We start from the raw sequence: 25240 nt of genomic DNA on the forward strand, positions 1-25240 counted from the left end.
AAAATATGGTTTGAAAAGTCATTTAGGGAAGTGTTATTAACCAAACTGTGAATCTTTGGTATTGGCTCCAGGCTCTTCCAGCTCTTGCTGGATATGTGAAAATCCACTGCTTTCATACCTTCACCCTTTCTTCTGGGCGCTTGACCACCTTATCACTAAGAAATTTTGTTGGGATGAAGCCAGCAACGCCATTATCCAGACGTGTCTTCACTCCAATGGCCTGACCTGGGCAGGAACCGCTGTCAAAGTGGTTCCAAACCTTGAGCAAGGCAAAAGTAAAGGTCATTCAGCATGGAAACAAAATAGCCCCGGCAGCTCACACTCAAACAAGTCTAAAAGCTGTGTCAGCAAACTGGTACAGCCAGCAGAGACATGTGGAAGGGCAGGGGACAGAGGACTTCAATGAATGCTACCCAGTAATGCAATCTTACTACGTCAGTTTTGCTCGGCTTCCTTTGCAACCAGGAAGGTCAGAACATTTTTAGACCCTGAACACAAGCCTGCAGCTAGGGCGGCTTTCTAATCAACACTATAGGGTTTTAAAGTCATGGATTACCAAGTCTGGAATTCAGCAGTGCTTAGAAGAGACCTCAAGTACAGCTGCATTAAGCAGCAGGGAGCCCAGATAAGTTCTTAAAATTGAGAAGGTGGCAGAACAACCTTCTGTTCTCAGTGTCACAGGCCGTTCCTCTGCGTAAAACACAATCCCAGATCATGAACAAGCCTGCTTTATGTATTTGCAAAGAATTGGTCAGCTTAGCCCCAGGTCCATTTCACTCCTAGCCTGGTTCACTAAAATCCATAATGCAGCCATAAAGGACCTGTCAAATCTATACTGAAGCAATTAGTCACAAGTGGAACAGATTGTATTTGCAGCCAAAGGCCACATTCAGATTGGGATCCTGGGGCACTGCAAACGCAATCTTGGCTCTGATACCTTGTCTCCCAAGAACCCTACAAAACCCTCAAGCCCATCAATAGCAGACTCCTGACAAAGGCAGGCCCGTTTGGAGAAGCAGCCCCACCTCGCTGAGCTCTGGAAAGTTATCCTGCTGACAGAAAGGACACTGCCAAAGGCCAGTTTCATCGTTCCGTATTGCCTGGTCGTAGCTTTCTCCTTGTGGCCGCCTGTGGGCTATCCCAGTCACGTTGCAGATGATCATTTTACCTGAGGTGTGATGGCAGAGGAGAAGGAAAGAATGAAAAACTGCATGCCAGCTGCAGGGCTCGGCAGCTCCCTTTATCTAAGGCGGTTGTGCATGAAGGTGTTAGAAGACTACGTGGGTACCAGAAAAGCTGTTTCATGCACACGCAGCCATAGCACCATCACATCATCACGCTCACCAAGATCCCTCTGCCCCACATCCTAAGTCAAATTAGGGTGACAGAAACCAGGGACGTACCTATATAAAAAGTCTCTGGAGTTTCTTTGGTCAGCATATTGAAGACCTCTTCTGTGTTTGGAGAACGGTATGGGGTTCTCAGGTCCTTGTATCTGCAGCTTAGTTCAGCTCGGATGTCATATAAAGTGATATGCTTGTCACCATAGCCCTGCATGGTATTCAAAGGATATAAAGCCATGAGCAGCAGGAAGGAGGTGAGTAGGGAATTCAGTGTAAGTTACAAAAGAACATAAGGAACTTTATACCAGCAAATTTTAAAAAAAGAGGAATACACAGGGTACCATCAAACTCTGGAACTCAGTCACGGGATGTTGAAGAGGTCAAAAGATAATTTCATGTAGAGTACCTTAAATGATCTAATTACTGTCTCCTGCCTCCTTCTTCCTTCAGCCCCAAGTGTACTTTCTGTAAGCATTTACTACATGCCATTGTCAGACACTGAATACTCATCATGGCTTTTCATACATTTTACAATGGCAACAGCTAAGTACTCAGCTCCTAAAATAGATAAGGGTCACCAGCTATAAAACATAAGAAACCAAGCTGGACAGCAGAGCTTCCCATCTGTTTCTCAGCACCAGGAACCCCCACTGCACCTGTCTTTCCAGTTCTTCAGCAAAGGCATCGAGATCCAGGTCTTTCAGACGCTCAGGGTTTTCTAAGATCTCCTCTAGAGCTCCTGCAGGATTAGCGTCCTCTGCCGACTCATCGTATTCTAAGGCATCCACTGCCATTTTTCTTGCCCATTCATAGGTTTCAGGATGGACCCTAGACCCATCTAGGACTTCAATGTAGGAATCAGTACTGAAATAAAACCAAAGCAATGTTCAGATAAGGACTCTGAAAGGTTCCAGAGTCACCTCCTTCAGCTCAGTAACAAAACATGCTGTTGAAGACCACTACTGGCTGCGCGGCTGTTTTGCCACTGCTGCCCTCCATGGAACAAACCACTCCACAAAGGACAGAATGACTTCTTCTTTGCTAAGTCAACAGGAGCCAAAGACAGACATGACAAATTCCAGTCTGCATATCCTGCTCTTCAAAGATACAGCCAGGCATTTTAGATGCTAGGTAGATTTGATCACTCTGCGTACTACAGCTTCCCTCTGAGCACACACCTCTCCACAGTTTCTCTCCTCATACAAATTCAGTGTTGCCACCTGGCAGTGAAGCCATCTGCATCTAGCTGTTTGGATGAGGCTACACTTTGCCCTCTGCATCTCTGGGACTTGTATCCTGCAAAAACCAGGGACGTAGCAGGGTTGGGTCACTCAGCACAAGGATTCAGCCAGGTGCCCTTTCTCAGACTGCTTTTCAAAGGCAAAAAGGATACTGGGCCAGCCCTAGAGAAAGCACGTTTCCAACAAGTGACCCTTCGGTGCAAAGCAGTCAGATTTAGAAACCACATTACTGCTGTCCTCCAGACACTTCTCTCTTGTTTAGTTATCAGTAACCTAATGCTCTACAAACTTCCTAGTATTGCTACTAGTTTCAGAGGTAGCTAAATTCCCAAGTTATTCCTAACGTCTGAAACTTTAGAAAAATAAAACACTGTTGCTAGGACTAGGCAGAAACCAAGCTAAAGCGCACAGGGGTTACTGACAGACATCCATGACAACTACGTTAGGGAACAATTGTTTTATTTTAGTTCCTCTTGACCACCACGAGTCTTTCAAACCATAGCAAGCTATAAAATTAATGTTCTGCAGCTCACACTGCTGTGCTGCCCTTAAGAATCAGATTAATAACCAACGATACCTGAACTTGGCCAGAAATCAGAAGGGCCACACAGAAACTCCTGGGAGTGTGGACTCCATCAAACAAGACTGCTTCAGCCTGTCACTCATGCTAACACCATACCACGTACGACACTGAATGCAACCCAATACTCACCTATCACCCAGTGATGCTGTGTCAATCTTGATGAAGCCAGCACAGTTGATAAACACCTTGGGTCCCATGTGACACATCGTAACCAGCTGGGTCCTGTTCTCCAGACGTGTGTTGTTTTGTTTTAAGATCTGGAGACAGAAGTAATAGTATAAACTTTGCCATTCGAACAGAAGGGTTCTCCACAAAAAGCAGCACGCTGGACACTGCAGTGTTCAAAGCATCTGACATAGTCCTATCACAACTCAAATTGTTGCTCCCTGCCTGTGTCTTGACATCGTATGAAAGCTGATTTCACATGGAACAGCTCCAGCTCTCAGGAAAAGTGTTGGCTTTTTGCCTCGTGTTTTCTACAGTATGGAGGTGCCTTGATACTGTAACAGTGCATCCGTTCCTGTGGGTTCAGGAGCTAGCTAGGACTGATGGATCTGGTGAGCTGCTTGGGTCTATCTCAGGACATTAATCCATGCGTAGCTTCAGGGTTAGGCGCAGTGAGATAACACATACTAAAACTCATGTCAACGGAGCTGTCAGCTGCATCTGGCACACGGGACCCTGACTCATCTTGTATCAGCACTGCCATCGGGCCAACTCACACATTATTGGTGATGCATTATTTTTTGTAGGCAGGGACAGAAACCTCCTTACCTTTAGCAGATGAGTGCCTTTGCGTGGTCCCAGGCCACACACGTACTGCAGCAAAGCCTGGCTGTGCGGGTGAGCAATCGCCCGATTGACATCCACTCCCACCTCATTCACACGATTTATGAATTCACAGTAGAGGGCATTCAGCAGTTCCTCCTTCACCACGTGCTCCTGACAGAAAGGAGAGGCATTAGTTTCACAAGGAGATGCGTGCAACACTTTGCCATAAGCAAGCTGAGCCAAAAATACAACACACTGGCTCTCAGGAGCTGTACTGCACCTCAGAGTTACCCCTGAGAACAGCCTAAAAGCAGGAGGCAAATGAGCTAAAGGAGGTAAAAAACCAAAAGGGGCCACGTAGACTGAATATGGCATAGAACAGGCAAAATTTAGACCAGCTCAACTTGGAATACTTTTCTTTGACAGCAAACTGTCCCAAGCCTCCCAGGACACTTTCTATTGCAGAGAAGGATCTTGCTTGCCCAAGGATCTCACAAGGAAAAGTTACCTGCAGAGGGTGGAGTTTCAGGCAGAGAATATCCTCATCGGAGCTGCAGACCTGGGCAAACTCTATGAGGGGGTCCTGAATGCGGCGAGCAAGGGAGACTGCTTGACGCAGCAGAGGTGGGTAATCCCGGAACTCATTCTGCAAGAGGCCAGAAAATTAGGGAAAACCCTGATGGTGTTTTCGCACTTTGTAGCACAAGTAGCAAAGAGACATCGTGGATTGGAACAAGGGAAGTATTTGGTGCTCTGGGCAAAGGAGAGCTGAGGTCAAAGGCTGCCAGGAGCTCTGCCACAACTAGGAATGAAACAGCATCATTCACTTAGCTGAGCAAGATTCATTTCAGACTACATCAATATCTACTTTGTAAATCTGCTGTTGCTGATGTCTTCAGGGAAGCCTAAATAAGATGTTTTGCCTTGATCCAAAGATCAGTCTGTCACCATCTAGATGGAACACATGAGGCAGCAGATACGCAAGGTAGGGCCAGCGCAACAAATGGAGGATGAGACAGCAGAGCTGAGTGACAGGCTAAGGGATAGATGGAATAACAGAAGGTTCACCTCAGACTTCTTGCTGTTCATGTAGAGGATGGCCAATTCATTGTCCACCAGCTCCACTCCAATAGAGGACAGCTGCTGCCCTTGATCCAGCTCATGAACAATCCTCTTTACATCCTCCATCAGCATCTGAGCATCCCTAGGGAGAGATGACCATGGGGATTGAGGGAACAGTGCAAAGCTGGGTCCTGGAATCACTTAGGGAGATGACCCCAACAGGTTATCTCACACCACAGACAGAAAGAGTGAAATCTGGACAGGCATGAGGAAAGGACTGCAAAGAGACTGGGAAGTGGAAGGAACACAAAGACTGACCTGTTCTCGCCTGCAATTGTCACCACATGAGGCTTCTTGTTCAAGAGGAATTTTTTCAAGGTTTCAATATCCTGGGCCTGGAAAGGCAAGCGACAGGTCACAGTAGAAAAGCTAGAGGGTTTCTGTACTGAGCTAGCTACCAGTCCTGGTTCCTATTTCACAGGGCAAATCCTCCCCCCACTGCCACTGACATGAACACAACTGAACGTCTTTTCCACAAGCCAGCTTTGCAGCTCAGGACCACCGTAAGGACAAACAGGAAAGCTCTGCAGAGGAAAGACTGATGGCATCACACTCTGGTGTTACAGGAAATCAGTGCAAGTAGGGAATGGAAGTCAAAATCCTGACCCAAGCTCCAGCAGGTCCCACAGCCTTTTGCTATTATAATGTGATCAGGCAAAGGGGAGAAAAATTCAGTAGCTGCGACCAAAGAAGCTCACAAACCCCCAAACAGCATAACTCAGGAATGGCAAGGCCCTGCCACTCCCTTGTGCCAGAACAATTACAGATTGGGAAAAAGGCAGTATTCTTATGTGCAAGAGTGACAGCAAGCTGTCTTCAGATTGACTATTCCCTCCAGCCCACAGTGGATTGTACTGTACCAAAAGCGAAGTGCAGACATTCATCTTGACAATAGCTGTACAAAGGCTTACCTTCTTTTCCCTCTCCTCCTCACGCCAGGCATTCCTTCTCTTTGTGAAATGCGGCAATCGGAGGAAGTCTGTAACCTCACCCTCTCCATTAACAAGGGCACAAAACACAGGGTGGTCCCTGCCAAAAAGAGATCACTCAGACATGGAGGACTGCTGAAGCTGTACATGCATCCAGAGGCAATTCCCTTCCTCCTACCTGGCTGAGGAAAACGCAATGCCTAGCACCCGAATCCCCTTCCCTTGGTTTTCATCCATGAAATCATCATCTTCCTCCACTTGCTGATCAGGACGATATGAAGCTACTTTTAGCCAGTTGTACAGTTTCCGACTGCAAGCCTGGCAGAACAGAGAAGAGGGGAGAGGAGTGAGAAAATCCACTGCAGGTGTTTTGGCATAGCCCTTCTCCGGAGGGAAGGTTGTGGACTGCTTAAGGCAGCAACCAGTATATTCTGCCAGGATTGGGACAAGCTCTCCAGTATCATGGAGCCCATCTTCCCTCCCACTGGGATATTTGCTCTTCTCTCCATCCTCGGGAAAGTATCAGACTCAGACCCCTGCCTGCCTTCTCCTCCTTTTCAAGAGCCTGTGTACGGCCTGTCAGCAGCTATCCCCAGCACACTGCAGGGCTGTCTGCACCTGTAACCCCAGCTCTGACTCAAACCCACCCGTCCCTTGTCTCACCTTGAGGACATACTCCTTGGCCTCCACCAACAGCTTGTTCTTCAATTCCTTAGCCATCTGCACGTAGAGGAACTGGTTGAGGGATCTCTCAATGGCCATTGTACGCTGCCGATTCCACTCCTGCACCTGGTGGCTGAACTCATCCCGATAATAGAACTGTTTGATTTCCTCAAAGTATGTCTGGTCACTTCCGTAACTGCAAGAAATGAGAGGAGGAGATACAGAAGGGCTCCAGACGCCTGCACTGACACCACCACTGGCAGATTCCTGCACAGGGATGTAACAGCAGCACCTCAGATTCAGGGAGCTGCCTGGAAAATTTAGAGAAGAGCCAATTCTCCCATCAAACACTCCTTTATCTGCAAAAGATATGCTGCTAGACAGATCGCAGCTGAACGCAGCACAGAGAAGCCTGATCCGTGCAACATGGGGCAGCCCACAGCCACTCCAGCCCATCCATAGGGCACAGTGTGGCTACTCAGATGTGCAGGGAAGAAAACAAGAAGCACACAGCAAAGATGGCTGGGAAACAAGCACTGCCTTTCACAAAAATCCTAAAGGCTTCAGAGTTTGCCTCCAAATGAATAAGACAGATGTCAACTAAGGTTTTCATTAAGATGAAGAAAAAAGCAAGACCCTGAGAGGCTGCTTGACTTCAAGGTGCGGGAAGCCATCAGGCCATGACTTCCAGGAGCAGTCTGGGTTACAGAGCAGCTCTAGCAGCGTGACAGCACTGGACGCATGAGCTCTGCCAAGGCATGGATGGCAGAGCCAGTGAGGACTCACCCCTCCACTCCTTTCATGTCAATGCTGATATCTATAGTGAGCAGCGCTTCCTCCTCTGCCAGGCTCATTTTCAGGAACTGGTCATCTCGCAGCTCCTTCACAGGTTTGTTCTTCAAGTATTTAAAGGAATAGGCATAGTGGGCTTCATCAATATCCTGGGAGAGAGGAGAGACAGTCAGCAGGCATGCTGGGCACTCACAAAGAAAGACCCTTCTGTTTACTGCAGCAGACAATGGCTTTTATTCAATACCCCCTCACCCTTACGCCTGCCAGTCTGCATTTCCTTCCCCAGCAGGACACAGTGGAATTCGTTCCCAGTCCCAGAGAAACAGAGACCATTCCAATAATTGAAGGCAACGTCTCAACAGCAAGAATCAGATCTGCTGAAACTCTGAGACTAAAAATGCAGCATGCTGCTGAGCTGGCCTCTGCAACCACCCAGCTCACATGCTGCTCCAAGATTTATTCATAGTTGCCGCTGACATGGGAGAAGTTTCCAGATGCAAAAATGAGCATTTTTATGTTATTTAGATCCTTCCCTGAGTTGACTCATGGAGTCAGAGCTCCCGTCCTTACCTTCTTCCCCTTTTTGGTTGGTGAAATGTTGACTTTAGCTCTTTCTTGGAAAGTCTGTCTCAGGACCTGCCTGACCAAAGGCTCCCTGGCTATCTGCAAAGCCACCATGTACCGGGCTCCTTCCAGCACAGCTTCAGGGCTTGGGAACTGACTAAAAATAAAAAGGCAACATGAAGGTTTAGGGCCTGAGAATGCCCTGAGATCCCCTCCCTTGTGTCACATCCGCAAGATCTCCAAGGAGACACCCTCCCCGGCACTGACCTACACACATAATCCTTGGCCAGCTCCAGGGGCTCTGCAGGGAACTGCTCTGTCTCGTGACGCTGGTAACTGTCTCGGAGATTCTCTCCAAATTGCTCAGGTGTCAAACCAAACTTCTTAGCCAGGCCATCTGGTAAATCAAAAAACCACCAAAACCACACAACACAAAAACAATGAGGACAAGGGTACTGTAGCTTACACGGAGCAAAACTACCAGTCCTCCTTCTACAGGTAAGCCACACCGCCCAGCAAAGCATGCGGGCTAGGCCACTGCAAGCTCAGCATGACAGAGTGCAACGCTTACCCAGCCCAGCTGTTTGACAGATGGTGTACATATCCCGACGGGAAGCCTGCTTCAGCTCAGGCCCTTTCTGCTCATCATCTTCTGCATCCTCCCCTTCACCTATGGGAAGGATATATTTAGCAAGGCCTCTTTACAAAGGCATCCACACAACTGCAGCGTGTCAGGAGCACAGCAAAGGGATTAAACACAACCTACCATCATGCAACAGAGTCCCTAAATTCCACAAACACACCTCAAAGGTCACAGTAAACCTTAAAATTTTTCAGGTTTAGAAAAATACCCTGAAAACGCTATCTTTGCAGTTTCACTCTTCTGCAGTTTTAATAGCAGGATCTCTGGGCTGCACATTAAAACACACATCAAAGTGGCTGATACTTGCTTTGGCCCCCACCACGAGGGGTGGTATTCAGCCTACTGGAAAGCAGCACCTTGTGCAGCAAACTGAAAATTTTCAGAGATGCCTGGAAGACCTGGGATTAACTTGAGATAGAAACTAACAGTAGAGATGCCCTGTGCAAACACACGGGCTTTTCAACAAACTTTCTTCCTATTCTTTTGAACCAGGATTTTCAACCAGCCCACAGTTAGGAGACTATCAAATCTGGGGACAAACCTTCCTCCTCTTCACCATCCTCTCGGATACGCTTTTGCTTCTTTCGAGCAGCCTTGGCAGCATTCTGCATCTTGGGGATGTCTCGCCCATAGTACAGCAGGAAGTGATTATACACGTCCTTCAGCTCGTCCATGGACTGCACGTCCTTCAACCTACGGCACGCAAAGCCAGCTTGTGTCAAAGCAAAGCTGAGCTGTAGTCAGAGCACTCAAGGAACCTGCTCTGGTACAGGTCAGGCAGAAGGAGCGCTTGGGCTCATCTTCCAAAAGAATTTTAAATATTTCTCATTACTGGCTTTGTAGAGGCTAACGTCAATGCACTGCAGCGGCCAGAGAGCCTGTGCTGTTTGGGCAAGCTAACACACGTTTTAAGTTGTTCTGGAATGAATGTAAGAAGGTCATGGCACCATACCTCTCCATGTCAGTAGTATCCAGGGCCCTTATGCCATCAGCCAAGGGCTTGTCTGGGTCAGCAGAAATCTGTTCATATTGATAGGCCTGCATCTTCTCAAACAGACGTGTCAGGTTCTGCTTGCGGATCTTCAGCTGAGTCCACTAACATGAGAACAAAAGAACTGCAGTCAAACTTACCATCACGGTGGGTCACATCTGTCTCTTCCCTTCCCAAATAGGGGTTCCCAGGATCTTGGGATATTTGTCATATAAAAACAATCATTGAAATCTTCACCCACAGTTGAGCCCAGATATGAAATGTGGCAGATCTCATCTCGGAGACGGATTATATTAACAGAAAAAAACCATAAATCAAGATTTGGATCTACCTGATGGTAGAGAAGAAACCTGCACTCCTTGCAGGAAAAGTCACTGCACAAGAGGAACTCGGTGAAGGGGAAGGACTGTTTTGAATCCTCTTTTGTCAGATAACCCTTTACCACCACACGGTAACAAATGTACAAAAACACAAGGGTAAGAAAAGCACACAAGGTCTCCAAGGCCAAAACAAAATCTGCTGACAGTATCAATGCTAGGTGAGAAGATATGCTAAATGTTGATGGGATGATAAGCAGTGAAAACACTCCTCACCTTCTCATCCCATTGCCAGACCTTCCACAGATCATTGATATGCAGCTCTGGCTCCACATACTCCTTTCTGTAGAAGGCGATGAATGGGACCTGGGTCAAAAATAAGACTCATTACCACCATGCTGTGGCAGCCAGGAGTCCAGAGAATCCTCCTGTTCCATGTGGGAGAACAAGCTAATGGAGCAGCAGCGTAGAATATGCACCAAGCCACACCCCAGCCTTTAAGACTGTTCCATCAAAGAATATACCACATAGACCAAAAAGCTTCTGCAACATCAGGCAACACGTCAGAGAACAGGCTGAATGGACTGACCAAGGCTCAAGAGACTCTGAAACTCCTCCACCTCATCTAGCATCAATTTATTCAGGATCAGGGAAATAGGACATCAGCAGCACCACCAAACAGGCCTTAAAAACCTGCATTGCCACAGCTCACATCAGTTGAGCTGCACTTTCCAATGAAGCACCGTTTTGTCACAGGAGAGGCAACCAGGTATGGTATCTCAGCCCCTTCTAGTTTGCTGCCCCAAATGCTTCCAGCAGCCCCTCAGCTAATCCTGCCTGGATAAGGAGACAGCCACTCAGACCTCATCTTGGCAACGAAGCGGAGTTGTAAATTACCTCAAAATGCTGGTTCCGCATGAAATTCAGGGCTTCTTTAATCTTCTGGATGGTGCTGGGCCCCTTGCGGCTGAAGCTGCTGCTGGCTTGCCCACGGTCGAGGTAGTCAGAACTTTCCTAAAAAGAAGAAATGTGTTGTGTTGATTGTATTTCTGAGCTGACTCTAAAAGACCAGCCCAGGCTACAGCTGGAAAACAGTGGTCCTTTTTGTTAGCTGGGAACGCAGGCTTAGGTACACACTCTGATTTTTTACCACAGAAAAGCATCCTAGCACTGACTGGGCTTAAAGGAAAACAGAGAAGCAGCACCTGGCCAAGGTAACAGATGGTGTAAACGCAGATCATGGCTAATACTAATTTAGCCCTAAGTGCACGCTGGCTCAGAGATTTTTCAATCATCCTTGACAATTATTCCTGCAAGTTCTCCGTGTTCCTTTTTTGTCCTGTTTTATAAATACAAAAATGAAGACACCTGCATGTTAAATGACCTGCTCAAAACCAGAAAACCAGAAAGAAAATTGTATTGGGCACCACATTCCTCTCAGCAGACTCCTGGAACAATGTCTCGAGGCTGGAAATCTGCAGCACCTTCAAGTTCTCTTAGGACAGAAGTCCTAGGCATAGTCAGACCTTTACCTGCAGGGAGATGGTAGGTGTTGCAAATGCATTCCTATAAATCCAGTCAGCTTCCTCTTCCAGCTCATCATCTTCAGCACTCTTCACTGGGATGGATCGCAGCTGTGAAAAGGCAACAAGATAAGTAGAGGCACGTGCAACACCAGGGCTCGCACTACCATGTTTTCAAGAAGCCTGGAAATTATTGTTTTGAGCTCCAGGTTCCCCCCACACCCACAGAGCTTTGCTGAGGACAGCCCTGCAACGTCTGCAGCTTCTGAGCGCACAGGCAACTGCACCAGCTTTACACTAGGCAAAGGCAGCTAACAATTCTGCCAAAGGCTTGTGGAAAGGCTTGCAACGGTGCGAAATCTTTTGTGACAATCAAATTAGGGTACTCCCAATTTCCTACCAGACTCCCAAACCCTCTGCAGTTACATCCTCTGTTTCAAACAGTCTGTGCCTGTTCTAGCCTTGTTATCACTTTTCTTCCTGCAGCCACAGAAAAGCAGAACATAAAGCAGCTCCAAACCCTCTCTGGGCATTTAGTCTCAGCCACTTCTCTTGCAGGAGGCCTGCTCTAACCATCATTGACATCCATGAAGATCACAAAGTGTCTGAATGGGCCACATATGGTCAGAGGACATTACAAACAGCATTCCCTTGTGCTGTGCACGCTAGCATGGGAAAAAAGGTCCTTCTGAAAAGCCGGCAGCTTCAGACATTCCATTTTACAAAGGAGGGTAACAAGCCTCTGCACAGAATTACATTAACATATGCTACAGGGAGATCAACTGTTCAGTGAAAATCTGAAAAAAGGGTAAAATTAAGACAAAAATCCAAGACACCAGAATGATCCCTAGCAGCACAAACCGGACTCGGTGTTGACAGCAGCATGTGTCCCGGTCACTTGGATTAAAGTGGGTTACAGAAACACCTTGTATGAACAGTTATGTGTTGGCTGGTATACAGGCAGGCTAGAAACCCTGTCTGGCACCGTATCTCTTGCTATCCAGAGGTACGGCTGCAGGGATTCCAAACAGGATCCAGCATAAAGGACATCTCAGCAGAGCACAAGCCCTGCACCACTTCCAGGAGTGCAACGCTGGCACCCAGTGGCCAAAGAGAAACTTGGACCAGTGCTAAGCCCGGGCTTACACGGCTAGAACAGTTCACAACGTCACTGGTATGTCCGAATGCAGAGCTTTAGCCTATACATTTGACAGATGGAATCTTCAAAGAAGAAGGGGGGAGGGGGGCGGAAAAAAAAAAAAAAAAAAAAGATGCCAAAATCCAGCCAGCAGCCAGGTGTGAGAGCTGGCCTGCAGGTCCCAGGCCTTCTGTACTCGGTGGGAGCTGAACCACTTTCTGCTTGCACACTAGCACCCTCATCCCTCACCTGGAATCTCTCAGGCATGTCTGTCATGCGGATCTCATTGTCCTGGTCTGTTAGGTGACTGCTCTCCAGCTCACTGGGCTCATACATCTCAAAGATGCTACGCCGACTGACGCGCTTCTTGGCAGTCTTTTTGGGTCGTACACGGGTCTCCCCTTCTGTTTCTTCATCCTCATACTCGTACTCCTCCTCCATCTCCTCATCATACTCATTGTACTTCTCAAACTCATCATAGTCAAAGTCCACACCAAAGATTTCCTGGGCTTCCTGCAAAGCACTGGAAGGCAAAAACTATCCTTCAGCCTCACTGTGCAGTTCACCGAACATCCTTCTAGCCACACAGGGGAGGCCACAGCACCCAAGTCTAAGCTTATCATGGATAAAATGGAAAAAAAAATCATCATGGACAGGTACACAACTCTGAGTTTTACATGCAAATACTTCTCTTCTAAGGGACTGGTTTTGGTATCCCTGTAAAAAAATCCAGGGGAGAAAGGAAGGAGTCAGACATTTAAGAAATTACAGACTAAAAGATCCGTGTTTAAATTTACCAGGTTCCTTTTGGGGAAAGAGACCAGTGGTATCCAACCACAAGCTGAATCACTCTGCAGTTCCAAGAATCAAGTAAGCTGAGCACTGTTTTCAAGGCTCCAGGCAAATTTCCAATCAGTACTTACGCATCTGTGTATCCTGGGAGCTTCTTTCGCCATTTTGGCTTCTTCAGAGGTTGTCCATCGTCATCCACAATGAAGTCATCAATGTCTGGACATTGAAAAATGATTTAATGGTCAGAACACTCGCATATTCAGCTGGTACCTCTGACAAAGCTCAGTTCAGCCAGCGCAACTACAAGCCTCCACCACAGGCTTTGGCTGCTGCTGGCTGTCTGATGGCCACGGCATCTACACCAACCTCAGACATTCCAGGCACCTGAACCACAATAACAAGCTAGAACAAACTTCCAGACACAGGCAAAGCCATCTGGCAACATCTGCAGCTCAGCGCATGGAAAATGCAGTCAGAAAAGGCCTTGCTGCTTTGGACAGCAAACTCTTGAAACTCTTCCAGTATGGCACTAGCAGTGGTGACAGGCTGACGCTGAAGAGAAGTAGGGCAGGCATGTGCTGTGCTGCTAGGTATCGAACAGTGCCTTGACTTCCCTCCTTTAAAGCATTTCCATTCTGAAGGCAGCTTAGAGGAGACGTTCAACACCTCAGCACTTGTAATGCGCTACTGGACAAATCAGTTTAGACAGACAAACTAAACCTGCCACCCAGGAATGTTTAATTGTAAAGATTGTACTAATCAGACCAACAAAAGCTTTACCACAACAGCTCAAATAAAGTCTTAACTTTGTTCCTGTGCTTCAATCATAGGACAAACTTTGGATGAATCCACCATCCATACTCACCAGATTCGTCTTCTTCCTCCTCCTCTTCCTCTTCTGGTGGAGCAACAGGAGCTTCAACAGCTTCCCCTCCTTCCTCGCCTTCACCATCCTGAAAGATTTCTTCAGCAATGGCTTCCTTCTCATGTTCTTCCTTTCCATAGTCTTCTTCCTCATCATCCTCATCATCGGACATTTTTCGCACACGTCTGAATTTTTGCTGCAAGCAAGACGGCTTGTTAGTGCCCACAAATCCTGGCAGAGACTCAAGGCTCAGTGTGATCTCTGCCAGGCCAGAACTGCACTTCGTGTGCAGGCACCCGAGAGGGAGCAGGATGGAGCCCAGCACAGCACAGGGGAGAAGAGCCACCCCCTGGGGACCTGTGCTACGGGTATCGATGGGGCACAGCGTGTACACAACGTAACTGCCTGCTGAGGACTGCACCGTGCCCAGGCCTGTGTCACCTGCATGCTGTCACCACCAGCGGCAGCCTGGTTGATGTGCCTCCAGCAGGGAGTGTTACAGAAGGAGCTTTAGAGCCCATAACAGCCTGCACTGACTTTGAGGTTAGCTCCATGCAGGAGAAAGTTAGAAGAAGATGGGCTCCTCAGACTGTCCGGCAGAGGTGGGGAGGGAGGAACACAGCAGATTTTAGAAACAAGAAGAGGTCTGCATACTCTAGGAAGCCAGTTCTCAGTTGCCTGGGCAGGGACAGACCCTGCTTCCCTCAGGCACTCAGCTCTCCCTTTCCAAGAGGGCAGGAGCAGATGGGAGGCACCACTCACTCTCTCCAGACAGCAGCCCACCCTCCGTCATCACACTACACCGTTAACAGCAGCATGAGAACACAACTCACTCTTTTGACTTTAACACCCAAGTTCTCTTCAATGAGGTCAAAATCATCATCCTCCAGACGGTCATCAAAAGCTAAGAGAAGAGAGCAAACGTGAATTACACTCTCCTTTTACTAATCTGGGAACAGACCAACCAGTGAGAAAGGTATAGCTCACCCAGCCCACGCAGACACCCAGGGCAGAGGAAAAGCATTACCCCGTGGCCTGCTACGAACAGTTATTGTAAAACTTACTCCGCTTTCTCTTTTTGTGGCCAACGTTATTCTCAGAGTCTCCAGAGTCACTGGCTTCTTCCTCCTCTTCCTCTTCCTCATCGTCATCATCGTTAATGAAACCTTTCAGGTTCCCCTGCTCATCTTGATCATCAAGATTCTCCTCCTCCTCTTCCTCATCTAGGGTAGAGAGCAGCAAGCATTAGACATTTACTCATTGGCTGAGACTCCTTCTTGGCTCTGTGCAAACAGAATCTTTCTTCACACTATCCACACAGGGAGTTATAACTGAACACTTCTACTGACACAGAACCCAGCCAGCTGCTTGTGCCAGAAGCCCACTTCTTGTCTCGTGGTCTCATGCTCTCTCTGCAGAGGGAACAGGTGGAGAATTCCTCTGCTTTTACTGTTTACTATCAAACCCACGGGGGTGAAGCAGTGTATTTTCTATTGCCAAATACAAAAACCACCTAAGCACTTGGAGGAAGGGAAGCACTTAAACAGCTGAGATTATCGACTACAGATGGCCATGCTATTATAGCACAGTTATTGCTCCATCTGCAGAGTCACGGGATAGAAAATAGAACAGCGAGGCACACAGATAATTGAGCTAACTCAGAGCAGACAGGCAGACTCACCATCCTCATCTTCTTCTACAAACTTCTTGGTTACTCTAGGCACAACCTCCCCATCCTGGTTGTACTCCTCCTCAGACTCCTCTGCTTCACTTTCTACAAAGTCAGACATGGCCGCAGCGTCTCACACACACTCCACAGGAACTGGGGAAAGAGGAGAGACATCCATCGCATCAGCTGAGCCAGCTGTGATGGCAAGCACTTCCCCCTACTGGGTTCTGGAGAGAAGAGAGCTAAGGCAAGAGGGTTTCAAATTATCTATCCAGGCCATGAATTACCCAGTGTCCACCTTGCCTAGATGTCCCTGTCACCAAGGATTAAGCAAGCATGAAGACAGTAGCCAAGTGCTGCTAGCTCCTGTCAACCCATGTCTCAGCGAGCAGGACAGGACCTGTCACAGCAGCATTCATTACACAGCTGAGCTCCCAGCTGTGGCTGAAATAGCGCAGGCAGCCAAAGCCCTTCATCCTGCCCATACCCTCCCATGTGGCCAGGAAAGCAACCTCATGCTGCCACCAATGCTAGAAGGTGTTGGGCACACAGTCCAACCAATTAGGATCTTAATATGATTAATCCTCATTCAGTTAATGAAGCCAGGGCAATCCGGTAAAAGGGCCTTGACTGAATTGCAGTTGCAGGCTGTCAGCAAGGCTCTGCGGAGTCCAGGGAGCAAACAGGCGAGAGGCCTGGGACGTGCTGCCAGGTCTGGGCTGGGGGCTGCTGGCTGCCCAGCTCCACCGCCCCATGCAGCCAGAGCCGCAGCCAGGATGTTCCAGGCCAGGAGCCTCCGTCCAGAGATCATGAAGTAACAAGAGACTACAGAAACAGGGTGTTTTCTATAGCCAGAACCATTTTTTTTTTTTTCTCATTTGATGTTTTTCACCAGCTGGGGTTTCTGGAAGCAGTATAAACCAAGCTTGGTACAAAGGAAAGCGTGTCCATAAAGACACAGCTCAAGTTCTGTCTCTCTGAGCCTTCCACTTCTTGTGGTTACAAAACTTCAAAATTTTCAAAGGCTTTGGGTTTAGCTCCTTTTTACACACACCAAAGTAACAGAAGCTTACAAAAGTCAGCTCTAAGAAAAAACACGTCAATTCCTCAAACGGCTGTGAAGGTGAAAATGCTGGCCCAGGAAGAAGTACCAGCCTTTGGGAAGGTACAAAAAGGAGCTCAGAGAAGGTGTCAGATCTAAAGCCAAAACCTCCATGTTAAATTACATCTGATGTAATTTAATACACACACACACACACAAAAAAAAAAAAAAAAAAAAAAAGAGAGAAAAAAAAGATGAGAAAAGATTTCCATATGCCAAAGAACGATACCTAAACAAACACACTTCAAAGCGTTCCCATAATCGTTTCCCCACTGCAAACAAACAGCTGAAGGAAATCAGTCCCATATGGGACAACCTGATCAAGGCTTTGCCGTGACACTTCTTGTGTGCGGGACTTCTTGTTCTGCCCAGAGATCTATACATCTGGTGGCCAATACAACCACTTAAGAGAAAATCAGGGACTTCTCAGTTAAATTAAAAAAACAAAAACAAAAAAAACCCCACCACCAAACCACCAAAGTGGAAGACCCATCTTAGATATCTTTTAAGTCTTCAAATACTAATAGCTCCAAAGGAATGTGTCAGCCGTATCTCGTTACAGAAAACCCACAATAAAGGCAAGGGAAAGACCTCTGCCAGATTTCAGACATGAGCAGATAGCCGCTCATACTCTTGACTGATTACATGGCTGTGGCCAACACCTATCCACGATGCTCCAGGCAGGTGATCCCCATCCTCAAGAGGACACTGTAGAAGTCACACACACATATTTAAGCATCCCTCTCAGAAATAATGTGTCAGAGGACAGTATAGATGCTAGTTAAATACATGTTCCTGAAGCAAACGCCACTGATGAATTGTGTAACTACATACAGTAGTGGAACAGGAATTGTTATGTTTACCAGCCTGTGTATGAATATTATGTCAACATCACACTTTCTCACCCATTCTTCTTCAACATGTATCTGTCAGGATGTATTAACATATATAAAACTGCAGACTAAGTGGCTTTTCCTAGAGCATTTCCAAGTCTAATAACCTCACTTCTCTCCTGTCCACGATCCACACACAAACCCAGCAAGAAAGAAAACCATCCGTGATAGCACCATACACAATTTCACTATTCTCTGCCAGTGAAGTGTTTCGCTCACAATTCCAACTTTCTTCCTTAACGCTTGTTCTACCATTTCCTGGCAATTTCAGTTCATGTCAAATCAAATTTGTCTGGACACAGTGAACAGCTAGGACTTAGGAAACCCATCTCATTTAACAATCCAGCTGAGCAGGTTCCACACAAGACAACCACCCACAAAGCCTTCAGTTCCAGTGAAATCCACCTCAGGACAGCAGGGATGTCACTTAACAGGGCAAACGGAAGCCAGGGTAGCTATTACCAAAGAGGTGTTGAATCAGAGAGGGACTAAAGGTGTTTCTCACACCCTCCACGGCAGAGAGGCCTTAATTTGAAATAAAACAGGACAGGGAGGCAGGCAGAGACCGCAGCCAGCGCAGGTGGAGGAGCAGAGGCAGAGCTCAGAGCAGCACTGCTGCCCAGCAGGAGCCCCATGTGCAGCAGGTCACACAGGGCCAGCCCCGCTTCTCTGGCCCTGGGGAGGGTTTGAAGAAGCGTTGGGCCAGCCCAGCTGTATCAGGCCATGGGCCTTTTCTCAGAGCAGCACCGCAGCAACCCCGCTCCTGTAACACACCTAGGAGAGGGTCAACAGATTGCTGCAGCACAGGAGCAAGTCCTAAATTGCACTAGAGCACCAAAAAGGCAGGAAGACCATGCCTAACCCTGCACACTTACTGGCACACAAGCAGACAGGCTCCTATAGGTGATACATACATAAAGCTTTACCCCTACAGCCACTAAACACTGACCAAGACAGACCAAAGGCAACAGCAATGCAGCAAGCAGCGCTGCGACAGCACCACGGCAGCAGGTGAGGGAAGCGCGGGCGCCTCCACATCGAGCACAGCCTCTCCTGCTTGCAGGGATGATCCAGCGGGAAAGGGCTGAGCAACTACACGACCTCTGCTTTTGACCAGGGACATCTGCACTTTGCTCAGCTCAAGGGCACAACAGCAATTGTCCAGAGTCCACAAGCTCCTTTTAACTGGGATGACCCTGAGCGGAGAGCTCTCCATGCTGTCAATATACAGACACCATAGAACAGGTCAGCAAGAGCAGGCTGGACACTGGCCGCAGGCACTGTGGGCTGCCCCCCTGGTGAGGCAAGGCAGTGCCTTTAGAACAAGTGCTTCTCGGTGATGGACCTGAGAATTCTGAAAACCAGGCATTAAAATACCTGTGAAGCCTTGGCCACACAACCAGATGCCTGCCGGTTGCTCAGGACTGCGAAACATGACAGTGCTGGAGGCAGACACAGCTTTTGTACATCACACATCAGCAAAGTTTAACTCATGAGGTTTAGAAATGGAGATATGCTGTGAGTACCTGCAAAATATCAGGATAGTTACAGGAAAAAACCCTGCACCTTGTCATTTACTGTGGCACTCACAAGGTAGGGACGGGACCTTGTGCAGGATGGCATCAGGAAGGACAGTGCCACACAGAAGCTTCACAGCCTGAGCAGGTCTGGGGTGAGGGAAACCAGAAGCATCTCATGCTCTTCAGACACAGGGATGCCAACTAAAGCATGAGGCCTCAGTGGTGCTCATGGAATAACCAAGGAGTGTCCTTACACGAAGACACATTCATTATGTGTTAACCTCAGGATAGCAGTGTTAATGCACAAAACAGCAAAACCAAGTGCTAGTCTAGGCTCTACTACAGCATGGGTGGTGAAGAGAAGGAAGTCCTTGACTTCTCCCCATCCTTCATGGAAGGAACTACACCAAAGCCCTGACCCACGTTAGTCCTAGTTTTATGGTGGGTTTCTTGAGGCAGAGAGGGTTTCAACAGGGACTGTTTTAACCTCTGCCATTTTGCGGTTCAACTCACAGTCCAATTAAGATCACACAGGTCCACAGAACCTCATTGCCAAAGCCACCACTGAACAGTTTCGCTCATGTCTACACTTCAAAAAGGAAAGCTAAATTGGAGAGCACTCAGAAAGCTCTGTGAGAATAAGAAGGCTGGGAAACTTGACTCAATTAAATCATAAACCCTAAGGAATCCCAATCTATTCATTTTGTCAATTAAACGCTCATGGAATGAATTTTAGCTCAGCCGGATTACATCCATGGGAGTAAAAGACAACAAATGGCGTATTAGGAAAAACCCAAACGAACTGCAAAGGTAACATCATCGTTCTACCCCCTGAAGCTCTCATAACAAAATCAATTTTGGTTTTCTTAAATAAATAAATAATAAACCCCCACACAAAACAAGCAAGCCATGGTTGAGCCAGAATGTGTAGATTTAACACTAATCACTAAGCAATGATCTTCAGGCTGGGTCCTACCACGTAATTCAGACAAGACCATACTGGCATCTTTTAATTTGAAGCTTATGAGCCTAACAAAAACATCTCTGTGAAGCACTGTAAAGCACTCGCACCACAACAAACTACCTTCATGGGTACCTCATCAGCACCAAGCTTTTCCTCAGAGCCACTCCTTGGTACGGGTAGGGACTTCTGTAAGGCTGATCTCTGCCAGGGCCTGCCAGCCCTGATAAGGCATCAGCAACATACAGTGTTGTATTTAGCTTTTAAAGCCGTTTTATGAATTTCTGAAGTCAGGACCTAAATTGAGACATTTCCACCCTCCTCAGTGGTAGGTGTGCAAAGGAGCACGGGGGTGAAATGACAACTGGAAACAAACAGTGCTGCGACAGGGTAAGTCCAGCCAGCCAGCCACCTCAGCTCAGGAACTTCCCATACCTGCTGCGTTAGTTTTAATGCTGCCTGTTGGTCCCACCGCCTCTGATGCTATCAAACGGCAGAACGTCCTGTGGCAGAGTGCCACAGTTTACTAGCATGTTGTGTGAAAAAGCACTTCCGCCTGTTTATTTTAGACCCGCTGCATCACAATTTCCTGTAAGAAACAGAAAACTGATGGTCCCTCCTTGCTTTCTCTGACCTGCCCATCACTTCACACACCTGCATCGTATCTCCTGTCAGCAAGCTTCTCCCCTAAGGTGAGGAAACAAAGGCTTCACTTGCCCAGAAACCTGCTCATCCGCACTGCCCCTGCCTCTTTTGAGACGGCTAACCAGAACTGCCAGCAATAGCCAGGGCACAAACTGCCAATGATTTATGCAGCGGCGTTAATGATGTTTTCTGTTTTGTTCTCTGTTCCTTTAAAGTAATTCCAAAACATCCTTTTTAGGCTACGGCAAGGCATTGAAGTGACAACAATTGCTGAGACACCAGCAGCTCTTTCCTGAATACTAAAAGCTGATGTAGAGTCAATTGCTGCCGCGTTTGTTACCTTCATTACACCTGCTGCCATCGTATCATGTTTACCACACCAGCACTCAGCCACTCAGTATTATCTAGTCTCTGTGACTTTTTACAGTCTGGTTTAGCTACCCTAAATAATTTAGGATTAAATTTCCCTTCTCCACATCACCATATCTAGAAAAAAAAAACACCAAAAAACAAGCAGCAGAGGTACCTGTGAAACTCCACAATATCATCCCTCCACTGCGAGCACCAGTCATTCATCCCTACCTTTTTTTGCCACCCTTCAGCCTGTTACTAATCCCCCAAAGGGCCTTCCCAGGTTGCTGCCCCATGGCTTTTCCCGGAGGGCCTCGGCGAGAAGTTTGCAAAACCCAACGCGGAGCCCCGGGAGTTACCCCTCGGGGTGATCCGGACCACCAGCAGACTTGGAAAACAAAGGTCAGAGGCATCCTTCCCCCTCCAGGAAAGCAAACCGACGCTCTCCCCGTCCACCGCCTGACCTCCGCCAGCTCCTCCTACCTTGTCAGCGGTATTTTGCAGCCCCCCGGGCCGTTGCGGCCTCCACCACCGGGGAGCCGGGCCGCTCCGGTGGGCGGGGGGCTGCGGCACCCCCCTGTCCCCCGGGGGAGCAGCCACTCCCCGGGCCGCGGGCCCGCTGCCCACCGCTTGCCCCCGGCCCAGCCCGGGTCACCCCGCTGCGCCCCCGCCCCGGGAGGCTCCTGCCGCCGCCAGCCCCACCCGCCGCCGGCAACCGGGACCGGCGGGGCCGCCGCTGCCCTCGCGCACAGCCCCCCCGCCAACCGGGGCCCTCGGCCCAGCCCGCCCCCAAGCACCGGCGCGTCCCCGCCGCCCTTACCGCCCTCGCCGAGGCCCAGGCCCGCCGCAGCCGCCCAACGCCGAAGGCCCCAGAGGCCCCGCAACCACCCCGGGCCCGGCGCGACCCCGCTGTTCCCTTGGCAACAGCCCCCCCGGCCGGTTCCAGCGCGTGTGACGCGGCCCCCGCGGCCCTGCCCCCGCCAACCGGTAGCGCCCGCCCGGCCCCGCCGCTCGCCCCGGCCCGCCCGGCGCGGCCTTACCCGAGGCGCCGAGGGAAAATGGAGGCCTCCGCGGCGGCGGCGGCGAGCGAGTTGGGGGGGCGGAGCAGACGAGCTGCGCTCTCCGGCCGGGCGGAGCGGCGCTACTTCCGCTTCCGGCGGCGTGGAAGCGGGGGAATGGGGGCGGTGGGGCGGTGGGTGCTGCTGCCGGTGCTGGTGCTCACGGCGCTGGGCGCGGCGGTGCGCGGCGGCCCCGGGCCCGTTACTTGCGGCTCCGTGGTGAAGCTGCTCAACGTGCGGCACAACGTCCGCCTGCACTCGCACGATGTGCGCTACGGCTCCGGTAACGGGAGACACCCGCCCCTCTCCGCACCCCTCCCCCCCCCCCCCGCGCCCACCGAGCTGGGTCAGGCCTGAGCGCGGTTCTCCCCCCTCCGCAGGCAGCGGGCAGCAGTCGGTGACCGGGGTGTCGGCGGCGGATGACGGGAACAGCTACTGGCGGGTGCGGGGCCGTACGGCGGCGGTGTGCGAGCGGGGCACGCCGGTGCGCTGCGGGCAGGCCATCCGCCTCACCCACCTGGGCACCGGCCGCAACCTCCACAGCCACCGCTTTGCCTCCCCGCTCTCCGGAAATCAGGTACCCCCGGGATCCCGGCCCCACCGGGGGTCCCCCCTTCTTCCCCGGGAACGGCCGGGCTGCCCTTGTCACCCGGGCCCTGCCCGGTCCCCTGAGTCCCCACTGGGTTGTCCCAGTCCTGACTTGGGCCCCCTTGCCCCCCCCGTCCCCACCAGTTCCACCTTGTTCCCAAGTCCAGATCGGATTCCCTCATCCCTGCCAGCCCCATCTTATCCCCCAGTCCCTGCCGGATTCTCCCTGCCCCTACCAGTTCCACCTTGTTCCTAAGTCCAGATTGGGTCCCCCCTTCCCTGCCAGCCCTGTCTTGTCCCTCCATCTCTGCTGGATTCTCCCTGTCCCTACCAGTTCCAAACAGGTCCCCTGTGTCCCCACCAGCTCTTGTCTTGTTCCCCAATCCAGACTGAGTCCCCTATGTCCCACAGCCAGCTCCACCTTGTCCCCTAGTTCCTGCTGGGTTCCCCCTGTCCCTTCCAGTCCCAGCCAGCTCCCTCCTGTCCCAAACAGGACAAGAGCAAATGGCCTCAAGTTGTGCCAGGGGAGGTTTAGGTGGGATATTAGGAAAAATGCCTTCGCTGAAAGGATTGTCAAGCCCTGGAACAGGCTGTCCGAGGAGGTGGTGACATCGTCATCACATGTAGCTGTGGCAGCTGGGGACATGGGGTCAGTGGTGGCCTTGATAGTACTGGGTTAACAGTTGGATTCAATGATCTTAAAGGTCTTTTCCAACCTAAATGATTGTACATCCCTACCAGCACTGCCTTGTTCCCTGGTCCTGACCAGGTCCCTACCAGTCCCACCTTGTTCCCCAGTTCCTACCAGCATCCAAGTCCCAACCAGACCCTCCAAGCCCCAACAAAGCCCCAGTCCCAACCAGGTCCCTCCTCCCTCCTTGCCCCCCAGGCCCAGCCCCTTCCACTGCTCCTCTCCTTGCCCTCTGGGCCCAACTCAACACCCCAGCTCCCCCCCTCTCTTCATCCCAGCCCCCAAACAAGCTCCTTTTCACCCAAAGGAGGTGAGCGCATTTGGGGAGGCCGGCGAGGGCGACTACCTGGACGACTGGACAGTGGTGTGCAGCGGGACCTACTGGGCGCGGGACAGCGAGGTGCGCTTCCAGCACACCTCCACCGACGTCTTCCTCTCGGTGACGGGGGAGCAGTACGGGCGGCCCATCCATGGGCAGAAGGAGGTGCACGGCATGGCCACCTCCAGCCAGAATAACTACTGGAAGGTGATGGAGGGCATCTTCATGCAGCCCAGTGAGGTCTTCAAAGCAGGGCAGTACCACACTGAGTTGTGATGGACAGACAGACTGCCGCCAAGCCTCTGGGAGCTGCCCTGTGGTGTTTGGGACTGCTCAGCCCAGGGGATGACCCCTGTTCCCACACCTGGGTCTGGCACATGTCAGGTGGCTGAGCCCCAAGTCCAACGTGAAGCAGATCCCAATGTCCTGAATTTGATGTGGGGCAGATCCCGGTGTCCCAAATCTGACACAAAGCAGATGCCAGTGTTCAGACCTGACCCAAAGCAGAGCCTGACGTCTGAGATCCAACATGAAGCAGGTCCCTATGTCCTAAATCCAGCCCACTGCAGATCCTGATGTCCAGACCTGACCCAAAGCAGAGCCCAACATCCAAGATCCAGTCCAAAGCAGGTCCCCACATCCGAAATCCAGCACAAAGCTGAGCCCAACGTCCAGACCTGGCCCAAAACTGAGCTGAACATCCAGACCTGACCCAAAGCCGAGCACAGTGTCCACGCCTGACGCAGCTGAGCCCAACATCCAGACCTGACCCAGTGCAGATTCCCAAGCTCCCCCCTTCTTCCCCTGTAGCTCCCTCTGGCCGAGGACCCCCCGAAGGATGCTGTCCCCCGGGAGCTGTGCCACGGTACCCCCCCGCTGTACCCCAAACCGCTCCCCGCACCCAGCGGGGCCCTGCGGACATAAAACTGCTGAACCCTGCGCTGTGGTGTGGCTGTTTGTGCGGGTGGGGAGCGCAGGAGCGGGGCTGGGGGCCGGCCCCGGTGCCCGCCCCCCCAGCCCCATCCCGGCGCTGGCCGCGGGGGGGCGCTGCCGCTGCCGCTCACTCCGGGAAAGCGCCGCTCGGCCCTGCCGCGCCGGCGGCCCGGCCCCGCCCCTCCCAGCGGCCACCCCGGGTGCGCGGGCGCTCGGCCCCACGGGCGGCGGCG

General features: G+C 50.4%; 2 protein-coding genes across 3 annotated transcripts in view; one reads left to right on the forward strand and one right to left on the reverse strand.

The window, feature by feature from the left end:
• SUPT6H (SPT6 homolog, histone chaperone and transcription elongation factor) overlaps positions 1–22542 on the reverse strand; it is a 29475-nt gene extending 6933 nt beyond the window's left edge. The window contains exons 1-28 of one of the 2 annotated variants that reach the window (XM_037373918.1): positions 22459–22542; positions 15959–16099; positions 15342–15500; positions 15111–15181; positions 14278–14473; positions 13544–13628; positions 12870–13143; positions 11492–11593; positions 10857–10973; positions 10236–10325; positions 9604–9746; positions 9193–9344; positions 8580–8678; positions 8276–8405; positions 8015–8165; positions 7439–7593; positions 6653–6848; positions 6168–6307; positions 5972–6089; positions 5319–5395; positions 5007–5142; positions 4447–4584; positions 3942–4109; positions 3297–3424; positions 2000–2207; positions 1404–1551; positions 1026–1168; positions 119–259 (exon numbers count right to left, since the gene is read on the reverse strand). In XM_037373918.1, coding sequence (XP_037229815.1) covers positions 119–259; positions 1026–1168; positions 1404–1551; positions 2000–2207; positions 3297–3424; positions 3942–4109; positions 4447–4584; positions 5007–5142; positions 5319–5395; positions 5972–6089; positions 6168–6307; positions 6653–6848; positions 7439–7593; positions 8015–8165; positions 8276–8405; positions 8580–8678; positions 9193–9344; positions 9604–9746; positions 10236–10325; positions 10857–10973; positions 11492–11593; positions 12870–13143; positions 13544–13628; positions 14278–14473; positions 15111–15181; positions 15342–15500; positions 15959–16067 — 3774 coding nt within the window. In that variant the 5' untranslated portion in view covers positions 16068–16099; positions 22459–22542. Of the gene's footprint in view, positions 1–118; positions 260–1025; positions 1169–1403; positions 1552–1999; positions 2208–3296; positions 3425–3941; positions 4110–4446; positions 4585–5006; positions 5143–5318; positions 5396–5971; positions 6090–6167; positions 6308–6652; positions 6849–7438; positions 7594–8014; positions 8166–8275; positions 8406–8579; positions 8679–9192; positions 9345–9603; positions 9747–10235; positions 10326–10856; positions 10974–11491; positions 11594–12869; positions 13144–13543; positions 13629–14277; positions 14474–15110; positions 15182–15341; positions 15501–15958; positions 16100–22238; positions 22264–22458 lie in introns of those variants that run through there. The other variant, XM_037373928.1, reaches the window with a different exon arrangement.
• SDF2 (stromal cell derived factor 2) lies at positions 22464–25013 on the forward strand. The gene is made up of 3 exons (XM_037373939.1): positions 22464–22759; positions 22857–23053; positions 24063–25013. Exons 1-3 carry the CDS (start codon positions 22477–22479, stop codon positions 24348–24350), a joined length of 768 nt encoding a protein of 255 aa, XP_037229836.1. The 5' UTR covers positions 22464–22476; the 3' UTR covers positions 24351–25013.
• The last annotated feature ends 227 nt before the right edge of the window (positions 25014–25240 follow it).

This window comes from Falco rusticolus, chromosome 1, assembly GCF_015220075.1.
Source record: "Falco rusticolus isolate bFalRus1 chromosome 1, bFalRus1.pri, whole genome shotgun sequence".
Taxonomy (NCBI): Eukaryota; Metazoa; Chordata; class Aves; order Falconiformes; family Falconidae; genus Falco; species Falco rusticolus.